This window comes from Erinaceus europaeus, chromosome 17 (assembly GCF_950295315.1).
Source record: "Erinaceus europaeus chromosome 17, mEriEur2.1, whole genome shotgun sequence".
Lineage (NCBI taxonomy): Eukaryota > Metazoa > Chordata > Mammalia > Eulipotyphla > Erinaceidae > Erinaceus > Erinaceus europaeus.
The window spans coordinates 5,209,463-5,227,600 of record NC_080178.1 but is presented as its reverse complement, the minus strand read 5'-3'; the positions used below and the strand labels follow the sequence as shown (position 1 = coordinate 5,227,600).

The window sequence follows — 18,138 nt, the reverse complement described above, 5'->3', positions numbered from 1 at the left end:
GGCTGGGCTGCATTGCAATGTGACCAGAATGAGTAATGGATTGCTTTTTTTTTTTTTTCCGTTCTGTGCAGCCTCTTTCCCCACTTACCAAGTGGGAGGCTGTGCCCTCCTCTGCCTCCCGGCGGTGAGCAAGTACACCACATGCAGGAGCTTTTCACCAATTCACAAACCTCGCCGGATCGGCCTCCTCCACCCGGTGCATTCATTGCACACTGCATGGGCGTCACTGGCGGGAACGCATCAGACAAAAGACAGCGGCGGAGGAGGCAGGGGAAAGACGTTCGTTCCCCGGCTCGGGGGAGCAGAAAAAGGAGACGTCTGCGTGTGCGACTCGTTCGGGTGCGCCCCCTGAATCATCCCCGATAAGAGTCAGCAGACGGGAGTCGGACGGTAGCGCAGCGGGTTAAGCGCACGTGGCGCAAGCCGCAAGGACCGGCATAAGGATCCCGGTTCGAGCCCCGGCTCCCCACTTGCTGCGGAGTGGAGCAAGTTCGAGGCAGGTCGGCAGGTGTCTGTCTTTCTCTCCCCTCCTCTCTCCATTTCTCTGTCCGATCCAGCAACGACATCGCTACAACAACAATAAAAACAACAAGAGCAATAAAAAGGGAATAAATAAATATATATTTTAAAAAAAAAAAAAAGAAAAAGAAAAAAAAAGCATGCAAGCATTGAGGCTCTGGGTCTCCTCCCGCGGCGGCCTGGTGGGCGGAGCTTGTAACATGACCACGCCCCCTATGCCCAGCACCGCCCCCCTCCTTGAGGGGCGTGGCCCACCGCGTCCGCTCGCGAGGGCGCCTCGCGAGGCTGCTGTAGCCCCCGCTTTCCTGCGGCAGCGCCAAGGGACGGTTTCTGCGCCTGCGCCCTGCGTGGCTGGGCACCTCGCGCGACCGCCGCCCGCCCCCGCCGCCCGCCGGGGTCCTGCTGCGCCTGCGCGCTCGCGCTCCCGCCCTCCCGCGCGCTCCCGGCTGAGTCAGTCGGTCGCAGTCCGTCCTCGCAGCCGCATCGCGCAGCCCTCCGCTCGGGTCGTCCTCTTTCCCTTCCCTTCTCTCCCGCCCCGCTTCTCTCTCTCTCGTCGCCCCGCTCGCGCAGCCATGGCGGAGCCGTCGGCGGCCACCCAGTCCCCGTCCGTGTCGTCGTCGTCGTCGTCGTCGTCCGGGGCCGAGTCCTCGGCGCTCGGCGGTGGGAGCCCCGGCGCCTGCCCCGCCCCGGGGGCGAAGAGCTGCGGCGGCTCGTGTGCGGGTGAGTGCGGGGCGCGGGCGGGCGGGCGGGGGGACCCCACCCCCCACACACCCCGAAACCAGCCGGGGGCCCCGCGGGGCTGGGGCGGGGGCCGCCGCCTTGCAGACAGGTGTCGACATCACCAGCTCAGCTCGCAGGCTGCAACCCCCCCCAAAAAAAAAATAAACAAATAAACAAAAAGGGGGTGGGGGGTGCACCCGCGGGGAGGAGGAAGTTGAATGGAAGCCTCGTCGCCCTGCTCGTTCCCGTTTGCCTTTTTTAAAAATTACTATTATTTAGATTTTTCCCCTTTTTAATCTTGTTGTTGATTTATGGGAGGGGGAGGGGCCAGGCCCTCAACGCCCGGCGTAGCAATATTATTATTATTAATATTAATCATCCTGTTATTGTCCGGAGGGAAAAGGTGGCGTGATGACAACAGCCCGGGGGAGACGGGTGTGTGTATGTGTGTGTTGGGGTTGCAGATGGGCCAAGATGAATCCGGCCTGCTCGCCACCCAAGGGTGGGGTGGGAGTGGTAGGGGACCCGCCAGCCGTCGCCGCCTTAGAAATCCCGGGAGATGGTGACTCTCGAGTCCCGCCGAGCCGTGGAGAGATTTCGATCGGTCGGTGCTTTTTTTTTTTTTTTTTTTACCCTCCCCTTTTTCCTTTCCCCCCCCCCGTAGGTTGCTGTTGATTGCAGAAAAGAGAAAGGGGAAGAAAGGTGTGTGGGGGGGGCTGGTGGTTTATGGCAGAGAGGAGGGAGGGGAGGTCGTGCAGACAAAGCCGGGGCTCCGCCAGCCCCCTGCGGCCTGGAGGGGAGCTTTGGATCGGCTGGGAGCCTCCATTGTTGCTCGTCTGTCTGTCTGGGGTGGGGTGGGGGGGGATCTGCACTGCAGATTGTGGGGGGGAGAGCAGAGCCGAGCAGGTGGCTGGTCCAGAAGCACGAGGCCATCATTCCCTCTCTTGTCTGCCCACCTGGGGCAGGGTGACAAGGGTTCCAGAACCTCCAACCTGCTGACAGCCAGTGGGGCGATTCGCCCCTGGGGTGGCGGATGGTCGTTTCAGGAGCCCAGAGGAAGCCTTCCCAAGGTCAGATGAGCTGCCCCGATAAAAGGAATGAGGCAGCAGATTTAGAGCCCTCCATGCCCTGAAACCACCCGCACCACCAGCAGCAGCCGCCGCAGCATCTCCCTCGCCTCCAAATTTCTGTGACCTGGGCAGAGACGAGAATGCTTGCTAGTGTTTTGGCTCTGATCACCTGTCGCCGCTTACTTACAGTTGTGTGGGCCCTTGTGTACAGTCGGTTTTCTTGCTTTAAGATATCTTGCTCAGTTCCTCTGGAAAGTACCCTCTCTTGAATTTCTTTTTTTTTTTTTCCTTAATCTTTATTGGATAGAGACAGGCAGAATTGGAGAGAGTAGGGGGGAGGTAGAGAGGGAGACAGAGACACCTGCAGCCCTGCTGCACCACTGGCGGAGCTCCCCCCCCCCCGCGGGTGGGGGCCACGGGCTCCCCGCGTGGTAGCGGGTGTGCTGAACCAGCTGCGCCACCACCCTGGCCCGGCCCTCTGTCGAGGGTCCTCATCGCTGATAGATGTCAGTCTACATTGTGGTTGTGTATTAGCGCTGAGCCCTCCAGACATTTGAAAATAAGATGAAATTTGTTATCCAGAAATTTAACTCATTTAAAATGAATATTTTTATTTTATTTTAGATTTTAAAAAATATTCATGAGAAAGATAGGAGAGAGAGGAAGAGCCGAACATCACTCTGGTACATGTGCTGTGGGAATTAGACTTAGGACCTCATGCTTGAGAGTCCAATGCTTTATCCACTATGCCACCTCCCAGACCACTAAAATGAATATTTTAAAAAACCTATTTTAACTGTTTAAAAAACAAACAAACAAACAAAAAACTATAGGTGTTGCAGCCCGGGAGGTGTCTGGTGGATGAGCCAGTGCACCCTTAAGTATGGGGTCCTGAGTTCAGTTTATACCGGAATGATGCTCTGCTTTCCTTTCTTAATTAATCTTAAAAGAAAAAAAAAATTGTCAGGTGTTGGTGTCAGCTTTCAGCTTCATGTTCTTTCTCTGAGAAATTCTTAGTCTCCAGAACTTTGCAAAAAAGGATAAGAGTGGTCTGGGAGGTGGCACAGTGGATAAAGCATTGGATTCTCAGCCATGAGGTCCTGAGTTCAATCCCCGGCAGCACATGTACCAGAGTGATGTCTGGTTCTTTCTCTCTCTGTCTATCTTTCTCATAAATAAATAAATAAATAAAAGAAAAAAAGAAAAGTGAGAGAACAAGAGGGTGGAGCTGTGATAAGGCCCTCTGTTGACCACACTGCAAGGATTGGGGTTCCAGCCCCTGCGCCCCATCTGCAGTGGGGACACTTCTCAAGCAGTGAAGCAGGTCTGCAGGTGTCTCGTCTTCCTCCCTCTGTGTCTTCCCCTCCTCTCTCTGTCCTATCCAATAAAACAGAAATAAAAGAAACAGGTAAAAAGAGTGATTGCTTGTTGTCATGCAGGAAGCTAATTTTGTCTTGACTGACTGCCCAGCAGCAGATGTAGGGAATGCTAGTTCTCAGGACCAGATGGTAGGCTCAGGTGATAGAGAGCACAGGCTCTGTGCAAGGCTCTGGGTAGAAGACGGGTCACTCACTCCCTGCAGGGCAGAAGCTTCACCAGGGCGGAGCAGTGCTGCAAGTGTCCCACCGCCATTTCTCCCCCCTCAGCCCCCGGGCACTGGTCCCCCTCTCACTCTCCCCTCTAAAGGAAAAACAAGACAAAACAAAAACGTTGCCAGGGATAGGCATTGAGTTTCAACAATAATCCTAGTGGGAGGGGAAAGGGGAAAAAAAAAAAAGAAGAAAGGAATATTAGTTCCTGTATAGAGAGAGATAGAGATAGAGGGTAGTCAGTTTGCTTGCAGGAGGTCCGGGACCAGAGTGGGCTTCCCAGACTTCTGCCTTTGAAGAAAACCAGAAAGATTTCAGAAGATGATAAAAGAGACTTAAAGACGACAACGTACTTTCCAAAAGAGGGTTGCTTTTCTGAGACATCTCGTAGAGATACCTGCCTGTTGTCTGAACTGGAATAGATTGGTTTTCTGTAACCTGCTAGTGTCTGATCACGACTACTTCTGGGAAAATCGGGATGCCAAAACCTCGTGGTGCAAATTAGCACAGAACAAAACATCTTGGACAGTTGAAGCTTTTCTTTCCAGGGGTTGGGCGGTGCCGCACCTGGTTGCCGGTCAGCCCTGACTGTCGCTGAATAGTTAGTTGGGTGCCTTGTAAATGGCGGTGTGCCTTCATTGGATCCCTTACCATCTGACGTGTCTGTTCGTAGGTCACCAACTGTTTGCACATAGCTACGAAATAGCAGTTGACTACAAGCGAGAAGCCACAAATCTTCCTACGACCTACACAGTAGTCATGGAGCTTTTTAGGGGGAGATAGAGAGGGAGAGAACCAGAGAGACACCTGCAGCCCTGCTTCACCACGCACGACATGATGCTTTCCCCCTGCAGGTGGGCACCGGGGGCTTGAACCTGGATTCTTCCTTGCGCACTATAACTGTGCTCAACCAGGTGCACCACCACCTGGCCTGGCCTGTAGCTTTTTCTTTTCTTAAAGTGAGTCATCTGTTTCAACTTTTGATCCTTCAAATTCATGTCTTGATTAAAGCTGCCACCTCTTCTGGTGGGTTAAAGGGGTTGGGAGAGGGAGGAGGGCCGAGATGTTCCGGCTTGGTGTGACGTCAGTTTGTCTGAGTCCTGCCACAGCTAGAGGCAGTGGCCATGCATTCCGAGACTCCTGGCGGTGGGAGCGAGAATTACTCCAGCGGCAGGCACCAAGAGGTGGTCATGTCACTGTTGTCTTCAGGTGTCTCGTGACTTGGATGGTTTTTGATTCCTCAGGCATAAAAGCTATGTCTTCAAGTATCCACTCCCTGCCCCCAAAGCACTGCTCAGCTTTGGCTTAGGTGGTGCTGGGGACTGAGCACCTCGGGCATGAAGACCGCTTTGCATAACCATTGTGCTGTCTCCCCGCCCTCTTTAATGTGTTCTTACAAAGCGGCATTTTATGGGGTCAGGGATCACACCCAGGGCTTTGTACCTGTGAAGCGTGAACTCTGCTGTTGGTCCACAGCCCAACCTGATTTCTTTTAGCATCAAATTCACAAGTGATACAGCCATTCTGCTCAACAAGCTGGTCTACACATATTTCCTCCTTTGTTTATTTTTAAAGATTTATTCATTAATGAGATAGAATAGGAGAGAACGAGCCAGGGGTGGGGGATAGATAGCATAGTGGCTATGCAAAGTGACTCACTCTCATGCCTGAGGTTCCAAAGTCCCAAGTTCAGTCCCCTGCACCAGCCAGAGTTGAGCAGTGCTGTGGTTTAAAAAAAAAAAGGAGTCAGGCGGTAGTGCAGTGGGTTAAGCACAGGTAGCGCAAAGCGTAAGGATCACCATAAGGGTCCAGGTTCAAGCCCCCCGGCTCCCCACTTGCAGGGGAGTCACTTCACAGGCAGTGAAGCAGGTCTGCAGGTGTTTTTCTTTCCCTCTCTCTGTCTTCCCTTCCTCTCTCCATTTCTCTCTGTTCTATCCAATAACAATGATATCAATAACAACAACAGTAATAACTACAATACAACAAGGGCAACAAAGGGGAATAAGTAAATAAATATATTTAAAAAGTTGAAATTGTGATCGTTCTGCTCTCCTTATATGGAGGGCTAGAGGGAGAGAATGCCTTCTGAGTGGTTTAAAAAAAAAAAAAAGTTGAAATTGTCTGGCAAAAAAAAAAAAAAAGAGGTGGGAACCAGGGCATCAGTCTGGCACAAGTGATGCTGGGAATCAAACTCAGGACCTCATGCTTGAGAGCCCACCACTTCCAACACTACCTCCTGGGCTGCCAGTTTATCAAACAGCCACACCTTCATCCTAAACAGAATCTCTAGGGGATTGTGAAACTTCTAGTTAGAGCATCTGTGTCTTTCTTATTTTACACTGGTCTGAAGACAAAACTGATGTTTTATCTGGTGGAGAATTTACATGTGAGTCTTGGAGTCACCTGTTTCGCACTGAGGAACCTTGTTAGTGGCAGAATCGCCACGTCACTGGTGAGCTCATGGCTCTGGTTTTTTAGCCCAGAGGTTGTACTGAACATCTCTTTAGCCGTAATACTAGAATTGACCTTTTTTTTTTTTTTTTTTTGTAATTCTGAGCATTATAGACTATAAATGGGTAATTTTAAAAAATCTATTTATGTTATTATCTTTATTGGCTAGAGACAGCCGGAAATCGAGAGAGAAGGGGGTGGTAGAGGAGAAGGAGCCAGAGAGACACCTGCAGCCCTGCTTCAGCACGTGTGAAGCTTTCCCCTTGCAGGTGGGGACCAGGGGCTCAAACCTGGGTCTTTATGCACTGTAATGTGTGTGCTCAACCATGTGCACCACCACCCAGCCCCTACAAGTAGATAATTAACTGTGCATGCTTGTTGTGTGTATTAAGCCTGTAGTTTATGCTTAAGTTGACTGCTGGTGAATTTTTCATTGCCTTCTACACTTACAGACTTGTGAAAAGTATATCAATTTTATAGTAATTTTTAAGAAAAATTTATTATCTTTCAGTATTGGATAGAGCCAGCCAGAAATTGAGAGGGAAGGGGGTAATAGAGAAGGAGAGAGACAGAGAGAGACCCGCAGCCCTGCTTCACCACTACCCAGTTTTCTTAACTTCGGCCACTACTCTGGTCCAGGCTGCTGTCATAGCCCCCCTGGGCCATCAGGATGTGTCCTCCCCAGACCACTGACTTCAGCTTAGGACAGAGCCTGGGATTTGACTCCAAGTGCCTTGAAGGTTATCTGGAGAAGCAGCACCCCTCGGGGCTTGCAGGGTAAGTCACCTGGGAGCCGCTGAGCAGCATTGCCGTGCACAGCCCGCTCCTGCCTGGCCTTGTGGGAGCTGCAGTGCTGTGACTTGCTTCTTTCTTTCTGTTCCCTCCCTCTCCCTCCTCCCCTCCCTTTCCTTTTAAATCATGTTTTTAAAATATTGTCTTTATTTATTCAATAGAGACAGAAATTAAGGGGAAAGAGAAGAGCCGCAGTACCACTTCACTCGAGAAGCTTCGCCTCTGTAGGTGGGGTCCTGGGGCCTGAACCAGGATCCGGAAGCATTATAACCAGTGCACTCAGCTAGGTGTGCCAATGGTTTCTTTTCACTTTTTTTTTTTCTCTCTCTCTCTGTCTCTGTCTCTTCCCCATGTCTTTCTGTCAAGTTAGCACAGACATCGTGGAGAAACTGGGCCAGCCAGAGGCTGTTCCGGTCCGGTGAGCTCGAGCTGCTGGCGGGTGGCCTGTGGCCTTGGTGCGGCACGTGGCGGCCCTTCACCTGGCTGGTGTCCCCCAAGCCCTGTAGCCCAGGTCTAACTGCGAGAAAGCACCACACACAGGGACATTTTATAAAACATCTGGCCACTGTGCTTCTATTCTGCCCCTCCTCTTTTTTTTAAATTGTTGTCAGGGTTATCCTGTCAATGATCACTCGTTATCTGTGGCTAGTGTACTAGTTATGTGACATATTAACAACCAGAAAAACAGGGCCGGGTATGAACTACATACCACAGTCTTGGCACCATTTTTTTTTTTTAATTCTAATATTTTCTAAATTCAAAAGCTTTTTTTTTTAAAAGAAGGATAGAACCCACAACGACCCTGGATCCATACTCCCAGAGAGATAGAGATTGGGAAGGCTATCAGGGGAGGGGGTGGGAAGTGGAGATCGGGTTATGGGAATTGTGCGGAACTGTACCCCTCTCATTCTATGGTTTTGTTAATGTCTCCTTTCTTAAATTAAAAAAAAAATCTATCATTAAAAAAAAAGGAGACATCCTAGTTATGAAGAGACTTTTATGCTTAGGTGGCAAGGGCCAGGTCAACACCCAGCACCAGTGCAAGCCAGAGCTGAGCATGCTCTGGTTAAGAAGTAAGTGAATAGGGAGTCGGGCGGTAGCACAGCGGGTTAAACGCGGGTGGCGCAAAAACAAGGACCAGCGTAAGGATCCAGGTTCGAGCCCCAGGCTCCCCACCTGCAGGGGAGTCGCTCCACAAGCGGTGAAGCAGGTCTATAGGTGTCTGTCTTTCTTTTCCCCTCTCTGTCTTCCCCTCCTCTCCATTTCTCTCTGTCCTATCCAACAATGATGTCAGTGACAAGAATAATAATAACCACAACAACGATACAACAACAAGGGCAACAAAATGGGGAAAAATGGCCTCCAGGAGCAGCGGGTTCATAGTGCAGGCACTGACCCCAGCAATAAATAACCCTGGAGGCAAAAAAAAAAAAAAAAAAGAAGTAAGTGAATAAAAAAATTTCAGTGGTAGACTGCCCACCTTGCAGGCGTGGGGCTGTCTGGGTTTGACCCCAGTGCAACCTGGGAGCATCGTGGCGAACTCCATGCTTACGCTTATTGTGGTGCATTGGTGTGTCTGGCTCTCCCCCTCTCTTCTCTTGCCACTTCTCTCTAAGGATATAGAATCTATTTTATATATTTATTTTTAAAGGTGTTTTTCTTAATTTTTTATTTATTATTGGATAGAGACAGAAATTGAGAGAGGAGGGGAAGAGAGACAGAGGGGAAAAGACAGATACGCGCAGCCCTGCCTCACCACTTGTGAAGCTTTCCCCCTGCAAGTGGGGGCCAGGGGCTTGAACCTGGGTCCTTGCACACTGTGGTGTGTGTGCTCAAACAGGTGTGTCACCGCCCGGCCCCTGATTTATTTATTTATTTATTTATTTATCTATCTATTTATTATTGGATAGAGACAGAGACACCTGCAGCCCTGTGTCACCACTTGCGAAGCTTTCCCTCCACAGGTGGGGACCTGGGGCTTGAACCTGGGTCCTCGTGCTGCTGTAGTGTGCGCACTTAACCGGATGCGCCACCACCTGGCCCCAGGATATAGAATTTAAACCAGTCGGTATAACCGCCTATCTATAAGACCCTCAGTCCATTTCCTGACACTACACAAAAACGATAAAATTGAGAGGGAGAGGAAAACTGTAGATGAAGTCGCCATCACTTCGGAGAGCTGAGAGGCTACTTGTACTCAGGGATCCACTGGAAGGAGGGCTCCCCGGTGACTGGCTGAAGGGTCAGAAGGAAGAAGAGGCCCGGAGCGGCACAGAGGGCGAGGGCAGAGCTTGCAGGCGCCGCGTGTGCCAGAGGTGCACAGCAGAGGAAGAAGAAGTTTCTAAGACTTGGACCTGGAGAGAGCCGTTGTGGCTCTCGTTTAAGAGCTGAAAAGCAGTGGGTTTCGACAGGGTGCTCTGCCGCCCACCACTCCGAGCTCTGCTGGGGGTCCACAGACTGCACACCTGCTGCTAATTAGGCTTCTCTTAAAGTTAGTGCATCTGTGTACAGCCAGCCCTCTGGAACGGTCTGTGTCTAATATTTGTGAAAATTCTGTTTTCACTTGAATGCCTTTTTCTTGAAAGGTAATTGTGTGTGTGTGTGTGTGTGTGTGTGTGTGTGTGTGTGTGTGTGTGGAGACCGTGTAGTAGGAAAAAGCAAAATCTCCATTTCATTGCGGGTTCCTTTTGTTGCCAATCAACAACCAGCCACGCTGTGTGCGACTCTGCGTTGATTTTTGCGTTGACTTGCGTCTGCCCAGAAGGTAACTGCGCGCACAAAGGATTGTTCTCTCCAGAGCGAGGTGCTGAGTTCAGTCCCTGGCATTGCTTGTGACAGGGTAATTCTCTGGTGTCCTCTCTCTCGTTGTGTGAGTAATAGTTCTTTTAAACATTGTTTTTAGTATAATAGGCAAGAAAGACAGCAAAATGGTTATGCAAATAGGCTTTCTTCCCTGAGGGATCAGGTCCCAGGTCCCAGGTTCAATCCCCAGCACCACCATAATCCAGAGCTGAGTGGTGCTCTCGTTAAAAAAAAAAAAAAAAAGGAATAACAATAAAATAAAATTTCAGTATCTCTCTCTCTCTCTCTCTCCCCTTTTTTAACCAGAGCACTGTTCAGTTCTGGTTTATGGTGGTGCAGGGGATTGAACCTGGGACTTTGAAGTCTTGGGCATAACCGTTATGCTATCAACCCTCTGCCCTCATTCATTTTTCATCGCTGCAGGTATTCCGCTGTTTGAATCTGCTTTATGACTCTTCGTTGACACTCTTGTAGATACGTAGCATTGGTGGTCAGTGTTTGCGTGAGTACTTCACACGGCTCTGACCATACTTGCAAATAACCTGGAGGATAATGTACAGCCGCCGCCTTGAACCTTGTGTGCATGGAGCAGGACTTGGGGAGGATGTGTGCATTTTTAATTTTGGTAAATATTGCCAAATTTAGAGAGACATAGTTTTAGAAGATGGAAGATTTCTCATGTGATCCTGTTTCCCAGTGGAATAGTCAAAAGGAGTGTTCAGGGTTAGTATCGCGTATTTGCCAAGTCTCTGTCTTTAAATGCTCATGTAAGTAGCAGTTGCTCAAAATGAAGTCGAAATGTTCCAGAGTTAAGTCACCGGTTAGTGTTCAGATTCTTCTTTCTCTTTTCCTAGAGAGAGTTTCGGGGAAGCAAAAAGCTTGTTTAAGAATTCTAGGGGTGGGGCCGGGTGGGGCCGGGTGGTGGCGCACCTGGTTGAGCGCACATGTTACAGTGCACAGGGAGCCAGGTTCGAGCCCCCAGTCCCCATGGGCAGGAGGAAAGCTTTGCAAGTGGTGAAGCAGTGTTGCAGGTGTCTCTCTGTCTCTCCCTCTCTATCACCCCCGTCTCTCTAAATTTCTGGCTGTCTCTATCCAATAAATAAAGATAATAAAAAAATTAAAAAAGAGAGAATTCTAGGGGGCCGTTTTTCTTTGTAAATGATACTACTTGACCAAAAATAAAATGACTTCACTTTTAGAAATGCATCTCGGGAATGGAACGAAGTCAGGTCTTGCTGCCAGGTGAGTGAAGGCAGTGTTGCGGCGACAATTTGGGTTTCTCTGCTTGCTTAAGCCCGGTGAGACCCTGGTGGTGAAGTTAAAGGGACGCTTCCTGCCTGGCGTTGCCATATTCTTACGCTGTATATTTTCTTTCAGATCCCTTTGCTTCTTCCTCCTCTTCCTCTCAGCCTGTATCTCTGTTTTCGACCTCACAAGGCAAGTCTGTCATTTTTTTCATGTGTGTTCATCAAAGAAAAATGTTGAGAAAGAGGCTGTAACGGGGGGTGTGAGGCATAAGCTGTCGACTGCCCCCACTCCTTCAGAGTCGAAACTAATTACATGTCAGTTTCCTGAAGGGTTGGTAAAATGGAAAGGTACCAAGTGTATACCTCCCAGCAGATGGGATACCGAGTGTACCTCTAACAGATTATATAAGCTATATAGCTTTGAATATTTTCTAGAAATTCAAGACTCACTCACAGAATTCGGAGATGGTAGGATTGTGGCTCAGAAAACAACCCACCCCAAAGTGCAGTTTGGCTTATTTCCAGTCATGTAACTGCTTTGGAAAAGCAAATAAGTGAATAAGTAAGTGATACTTGGGAGGGTGGCGGGGGGAGCCATTAAAGAAGCGCGCTTCCTCTGAACTATTGGGGTGCCAGCCCTCGCCAGAGTGAGTGAGAGTGGATTACCTGTGTTTGGCTAGTTCCAGATGGCTTAGGAACGCGGAGCAGGCGGGCTGACTTCTGCCGAGGCAGCCTTGTTCTGGTGGTGGCCAGGCTGCGGCTCCACGGCACCTTGCACCCAGTGAGGAAGGGAGTCTGGAGTTGGCAGCTGTGTCTGTTGACGTAGCACTGCCAAGACTCCAGCTCGGCGCACCGCAGGGGCGCAGGGGCGCAGGGGCCGCGGACTGGCTGCTACTCAGAGAGGTCGTGGAAAACTCGGATATTTTTTTTTTAAGTATTATGATTATTATTATTGATTTTTCCTTTTGTTGCCCTTGTTGTTTTATAGTTTTTGTAGTTATTGTTGTTATTGATGTCATCGTTGTTGGATAGGCCAGAGAGAAATGGAGAGGAGGAGGGGAAGACAGAGGGGGAGAGAAAGACACCTGCAGACCTGCTTCACTCCCCTGCAGGTGGGGAGCCGGGGTTCGAACCGGGATCTTGATGCTGGTCCTTGCGCTTTGCGCCATCTGCGCTTAACCCACTGCGCTACCACCTGACTCCCGAAAACTTGGGATTTTTAAGGAGCGAACAAAAAGCAATTAACTCGCTAGATAGGTCTAGGAAGCCCCTTCTGGAGTCTTCTAAATGCAAAGTCTGAATGTTGGTTTGTTAGGAAGAGTTTGACCTGATAAGAATAAAAGCACAGTGGGGTAAAAAGAGACATTTTCGCCTCAGTTTAGCCTCCAGATCAGAGAATGATCGCTACTTTAAGGGAAGGACGGTTATGAGAGGGAGAGAATAAATAAAATTATTTTATAAAATAAATAAATAAATAAAAAATAAATAAATAAAATTATTTTATTTATTTTTTAACCAGAGCACTGCTCAGCCTGGCTTATGGTGGTGTGGGGGGATTGAACCTGGGACTTTGGAGCCTCAGGCATGAGAGTCTCTTTGCATAACCATTATGCTAATCTACCCTCCGCCCTGTTATCATTATTATTGTTGGATGCCTTCTATTCTTTTTTTTTTTAATTAATTTATTTAAGAAAGGAGACATTAAAAAAATCATAGGATTGGGGGGGGGGGGGACAACTCCACACAGTTCCCGCCAGGACGCCTTCTATTCTTAAGGTATTTTTCCTCATGAGAAAATTGCTAATGTAGTCAAATGGAGATCACATTCTACTCTAGAAAAAAGGTAGTAAATACCTCACAATATAAAAGAATAATTGTTTTCTCTATTTCTCTGTAAAAATCTCAAAGCACACCGTTTGTTTTGGTGGTGGTGGGGCCTTGTGCTTGTTTGGTTTCTGCTCTTAGGGCACTTGTTTCATTGGGGGCAGCGTGGCACCGGAGTTTGCCCTGGTGCTACTGTGGATTTCACGTGTGTATGGGGGCGGTTCTAACTGGGCCCCACACGTTAGCAAAGCAAGGGCTCTACCCAGTGAGACATCGCTCTGGTCCCCAGATCACTTTGCTCATAGCTGTAACTTCAAGTCCCTTTTCATACAGAAAGGAGTCTTTTGCTGTCCTAAAGAGTTTAACTGGGGGGGGCCAAGTGGTGGTGCACCTGGTAAGCGCACACATTACAGTGCGCAAGGACCCAGGTTCAAGCTCCCGGTCCCCACCTGCAGGGGGAAAGCTTTGCAAGTGGTGAAGCAGGGCTGCAGGTGTCTCTCTGTCTCCCTCCTACCCTCTCAGTTTCTGGCTGTCTTTATCAAATAAATAGAGATAATTTTCAAAAGAAAGCTGATATTAGATGAGAATGTCAGATAGTCAGCTTCTCAAACATTCAGGTTGTACTCCTGAGTGAGTCCTCAAATTCCTATGCTTCTTGATTCACTCTTCTTCTTATCAAGCAGTTTAAGTTCAGCCTACTCCCTATGCATTGCAAAATAAGAGGGTAACCAGAAGAGAAATAACATAAAGACTTGGCTACTAAGGTCCCAGGTTCATTCCTAGTGCCAGTGCCACCAATAGCCAGAGCTAGCAGTCAGAGCAAAACAAACAGAAAAGTAAAATTTGTTGTTGTTGGATCGGACAGAGAGAAAGACAGACACCTGCAGACCTGTTTCACTGCTTGTGAAGTGACTCCCCTGCAGGTGGGGAGCCAGGGGCTTGAACCGGGATTCTTATGCCGGTCCTTGCGCTTCGAGCCACCTGTGCTTAACTCACTGTGCTACCGCCGACTCCCCAGAAAAGTAAAGGTTGGCAAAAGTGTAAATATATGTGGTTGATTTTTATTGAGCTCAGTGCTTGTTGTATCTTATTATTTAATCAGATTTTTCTCCATGGAGTTCTTCTCCCATCGGAGGACACTAGGGTTTAAAAGAATGAAATAGTGGCACGAAGCGCAAGGACTGGCATAAGGATCCTGGTTCGAGCCCCCAGCTCCCCACCTGCGGGGGGGGGGGTCTGCAGGTGTCTTTCTCCCCCCTCTCGTCTCCCTCTCCTCTCTCCATTTCTCTGTCCTATCCAACAATGATGACATCAATGACAACAACAATAATAACTATGACAACACTAAAACAACAAGGGCAACAAAAGGGCAAATAAATAAATATAAAAAATAAAATAAAAATTTTAAAAAATAAAATAAAATGAATGAAATAATTTGCTCAGTGTCACATACTGAGTCACAGACTGAGGACTCCAGATGCTATTCTTACAGCCCTACCTACAATCAAGATGATAGAGTATGTTTATTAGTTGTGGTTTAGAGATACTTTTAGATACATGTACTTAGAAGTTCAACAAATCATGAGAACAGAAGAGGCAGAAATGACCATTTTAGCCATATGGCCACTGTTAACGTATGACAGTGTAACTTGGTGTCGTCTGAAGGATGTGTTCCCTCTGTTAGGCTCAGACTCAAATTAAAATAGGATTTTCACTTTTTAACCATTCATAAAAGTAGAGGCTAAAAAATTCTGTTACTTTTTAAAAATACTTATATTTTTTCATTTATTCCCTTTTGTTGCCCTTGTTGTTTTATTGTTGTAGTTATTATTGTTGTCATTGTTGTTGCATAGGACAGAGAGAAATGGAGAGGGGAGGGGGAAGACAGAGAGAGGGAGAGAAAGATAGACACCTGCAGACCTGTTTCACTGCTTGTGAAGCGACACCCCTGCAGGTGGGGAGCCAGGGCTTGAACCAGGATCCTTATGCGGGTCCTTGTGCTTAGCGCCACCTGCGTTTAACCCACTGCGCTACAGCCTGACTCCCATCTGTTACTTTTCTTTGGAAAACATTTAGGTGAGGTGCAGTAGGTTAAAAAAAAAGTTTGAAAAGAGAAGATTCCACCCACCATGCAGAATTGGAAGTCCATTTGCAGCAGTAAAAAGTTGCATTTAATTTGAGTAATGCGGTAGGAATTGGAAGTCCATTTGCAGCAGTGAAAAGTTGCATTCAGTTTGAGTAATGCGGTAGGAATTGGAAGTCCATTTGCAGCAGTGAAAAGTTGCATTCAGTTTGAGTAATGCGGTAGGAATTGGAAGTCCATTTGCAGCAGTGAAAAGTTGCGTTCAGTTTGAGTAATGCGGTACGCATCTGGAATAGGAAGTCAAACGCTGAACTTTGGGACAAGCATTGAGGGGGGAAAATTGCCAGTTACAGCCTTTTTTTCTTCCTTTCCTAAAGAAAAGCAAAACATTTTTCTTTGTACAGAAAGAGACTTTTTGTTTCGGCTCTAGCTTGGCTGCAGAGTGTCTGCTGGCTAACTTCCTATTTTGATGCTGAGGCTGACGGTCGCTGCGGCTGTATTGCACGGTCATTTGTGTTTCCTCCTTGTTTCTGTGGGGCATGAGAGCATTCAAGTGGAGCAAAAGCTACACCTGAATATTCCCAGCCTTTTGTGGGAATATGCCGTGTGTGTGTGTGTGTGTGTGTGTGTGTGTGTGTGTGTGTGTGTGTGTGTATTGTTGTTGTTGTTGTCGTCAACGTGGCCGAGTGGCTGCTGTGGGCCGGTGGCACTTTTTCCTGCTGACTTTGATGACTCTCCTCATTGAGGTGTCCTCTTCGGGAAAGGTGATACAGCGAATAGGATTTATTACTGCTCACTAGTTCCTAGAACATGTGTTTTCAGTAGTCATTAGCGCCGGGACAATGAGGTTATGGCTTTTCCTAAAAGACCACTTGGGGGGAAGCAAAGAAGATAATGTACCGGTTAGAGTAAACACCTACAAAGCCCCCCCCCCCCCCCCAGCTTGAATATATTTAGTTGATGCATATCAAGTGTTCACTTGAAAGTTGTTTTTTATCATGTCATATTTTGAATAAAATTCATTTTTATTAAGAAAATGGGGTAAGTGGATAAGGACCGACATAAGGATCCTGGTTCAAGCCCCCGGCTTCCCACCTTCAGGGAAGTCGCTTCACAAGCAGTGAAGCGGGTCTGCAGGTGTCTGTCTTTCTCTCCCCCTCTCTGTCCTCCCCTCCTCTCTCCATTTCTCTCTGTCCTATCCAACAACAACGACATCAATAACCACAACAATGTTCAACAGCAAGGGCAACAAAAGGGAAAATAAATAAATAAATAAATAGAAATAATAAAGAAAATGTTTTAGGACAGGAGTAGATAGCATAATGGTTATGCAAAGAGATTCTCATGCGTGAGGCTTCAAAGTCCCAGGGTCAGTAAGCCGGAGCTGAGCAGGGCTCTGGTAGGAGGGGGAAAAATGAAAAGAAAATGTTTTATAAAATTTGTCACAGATAGGATTTCCTATCTCCCCACATCATGTTTAACCCTGGCTTATGGCGGTGTGAGGGGTTGAACCTGGGACTTGAGCGCCTCAGGCATGAAAGTCTTTGCATAACCATTATGCTGTACCCCCACCTGGCTTCCCACTTTTCAGATGTTTAGTGAAAGAGCAGAGAAATGCCATTGACCTTGAGACACGCAAGATCTGTACTCTACCCAGCTAGTCACTCTGAATTTTTTCCCTTCAGTGACATTCCAGAGAATGACCCCAGAGCCGTGTGGATGTGCCATGCCTCTGAGTGACCTCTTGGGCCAGGAGTCTTGGTGGGGTGGAGACAGACAGACAGTGGGCCCACAAAGCCACTCCACTGTCCCTGGAGCTTCTGGCGCCATCCACGGCACTCCTGGGAGCCGGAGTACTCCAAGCACAGTAGCCCGGCACTGCTTCACCGGGCGGGCGAGCTCAGTCTCAACCCCTCGCCTTGTTCTCTGAGATCAAAGACCGACTCTGGCACAGGAGAGAGGGAGTGCTTCAGGCTCCACAACAAATCAGAAGAGCTGTTGCCCTATCGCAGTCAAACTCGCAAGTCATGAAGCTTCTGAGCTTAGCGTTTGGAAGCATTTGAACAAGAGAGCCAGCCACCTCTGTCCCTTGCTGTGAGTTGTGCTCCTGCTTGAATGTTCCGGCAAAGTGAGTTGCTGTCCTCGGGGAGTTTTGTAGGACTGGAATCCTGCAGTGCGACTGCTAAAACCGATAGCACCTCATTAAACTGGTTGTCAAACCCGGCTCGTTCCCCGGGCGACTGGTAATGCAGATTGCTGAGCTGAGCTCCTCAGGAAACTGAGTCAGCCAGCCAGAGAGAACACCCATGAGTACTGCGGGCAGTTGCTCTCAAGTTTAGAAGCAACTGTGAAATGTTCTTCCAGAGACCATATCGGTGCAGGTTGTTGGACTGTCCAGCCAGTTGTAGCCTGCGCTGAAATGTGCTCCCACCGGGTAGCTGAAGATCCGAGAATGCAGATGCAGGACATTCTCGTTTTTCAGCTTCAAGGGGGTGGGGCGTGCGTGGGTGGGTGTATGATTGCGTGTTGAACTGGCTTGAATGTTTTTCTGTTTATTCCCTTTTGTTGTTTTATTGTTGTAGTTATTGATGTCGTTGTTGTTGGATAGGACAGAGAGAAATGGAGAGAGGAAGGGAAGACAGAGAGGGGGAGAGAAGGACAGACACCTGCAGACCTGCTTCACCGCCTGTGAAGCGACTCCCCTACAGGTGGGGAGCCAGGAGCTCGAACCCGGATCCTTATGCCGGTCCTTGCGTTTGGCGCCACGTGCACTTAACCCACTGCACTACTCCCGACTCCCAAGGCTTGAAAGTTTTATCCACGTTAGACCTAGCACAGTTCTTGGAATTCCATAGGTATTTGGGTTGTGCTCATTCAGAAATTACATCAGGGAGTCGGGCGATAGCGCAGCGGGTTAACCGCATGTGACTCAAAGCGCGAGGACCAGTGTAAGGATCCCGGTTCAAGCCCCCGGCTCCCCACTTGCAGGGGAGTCACTTCACAAGCGGTGAAGCAGGTCTGCAGGTGTCTGTCTTTCTCTC

The 18,138-nt window shown here is 48.6% G+C and overlaps 1 protein-coding gene across 2 annotated transcripts in view; it reads left to right on the top strand.

Annotated features, from left to right (window-relative positions):
- The first annotated feature begins 704 nt into the window (after nt 1-704).
- The window catches only part of RTN3 (reticulon 3), a 43,063-nt gene continuing 25,629 nt past the window's right edge, over nt 705-18,138 (top strand). For both annotated transcript variants that reach the window (XM_016186222.2, XM_007518537.3), the window contains exon 1: nt 705-1,239. In XM_016186222.2, coding sequence (XP_016041708.2) covers nt 720-1,239 — 520 coding nt within the window. In that variant the 5' untranslated portion in view covers nt 705-719. The remainder of the gene's footprint in view (nt 1,240-18,138) is intronic.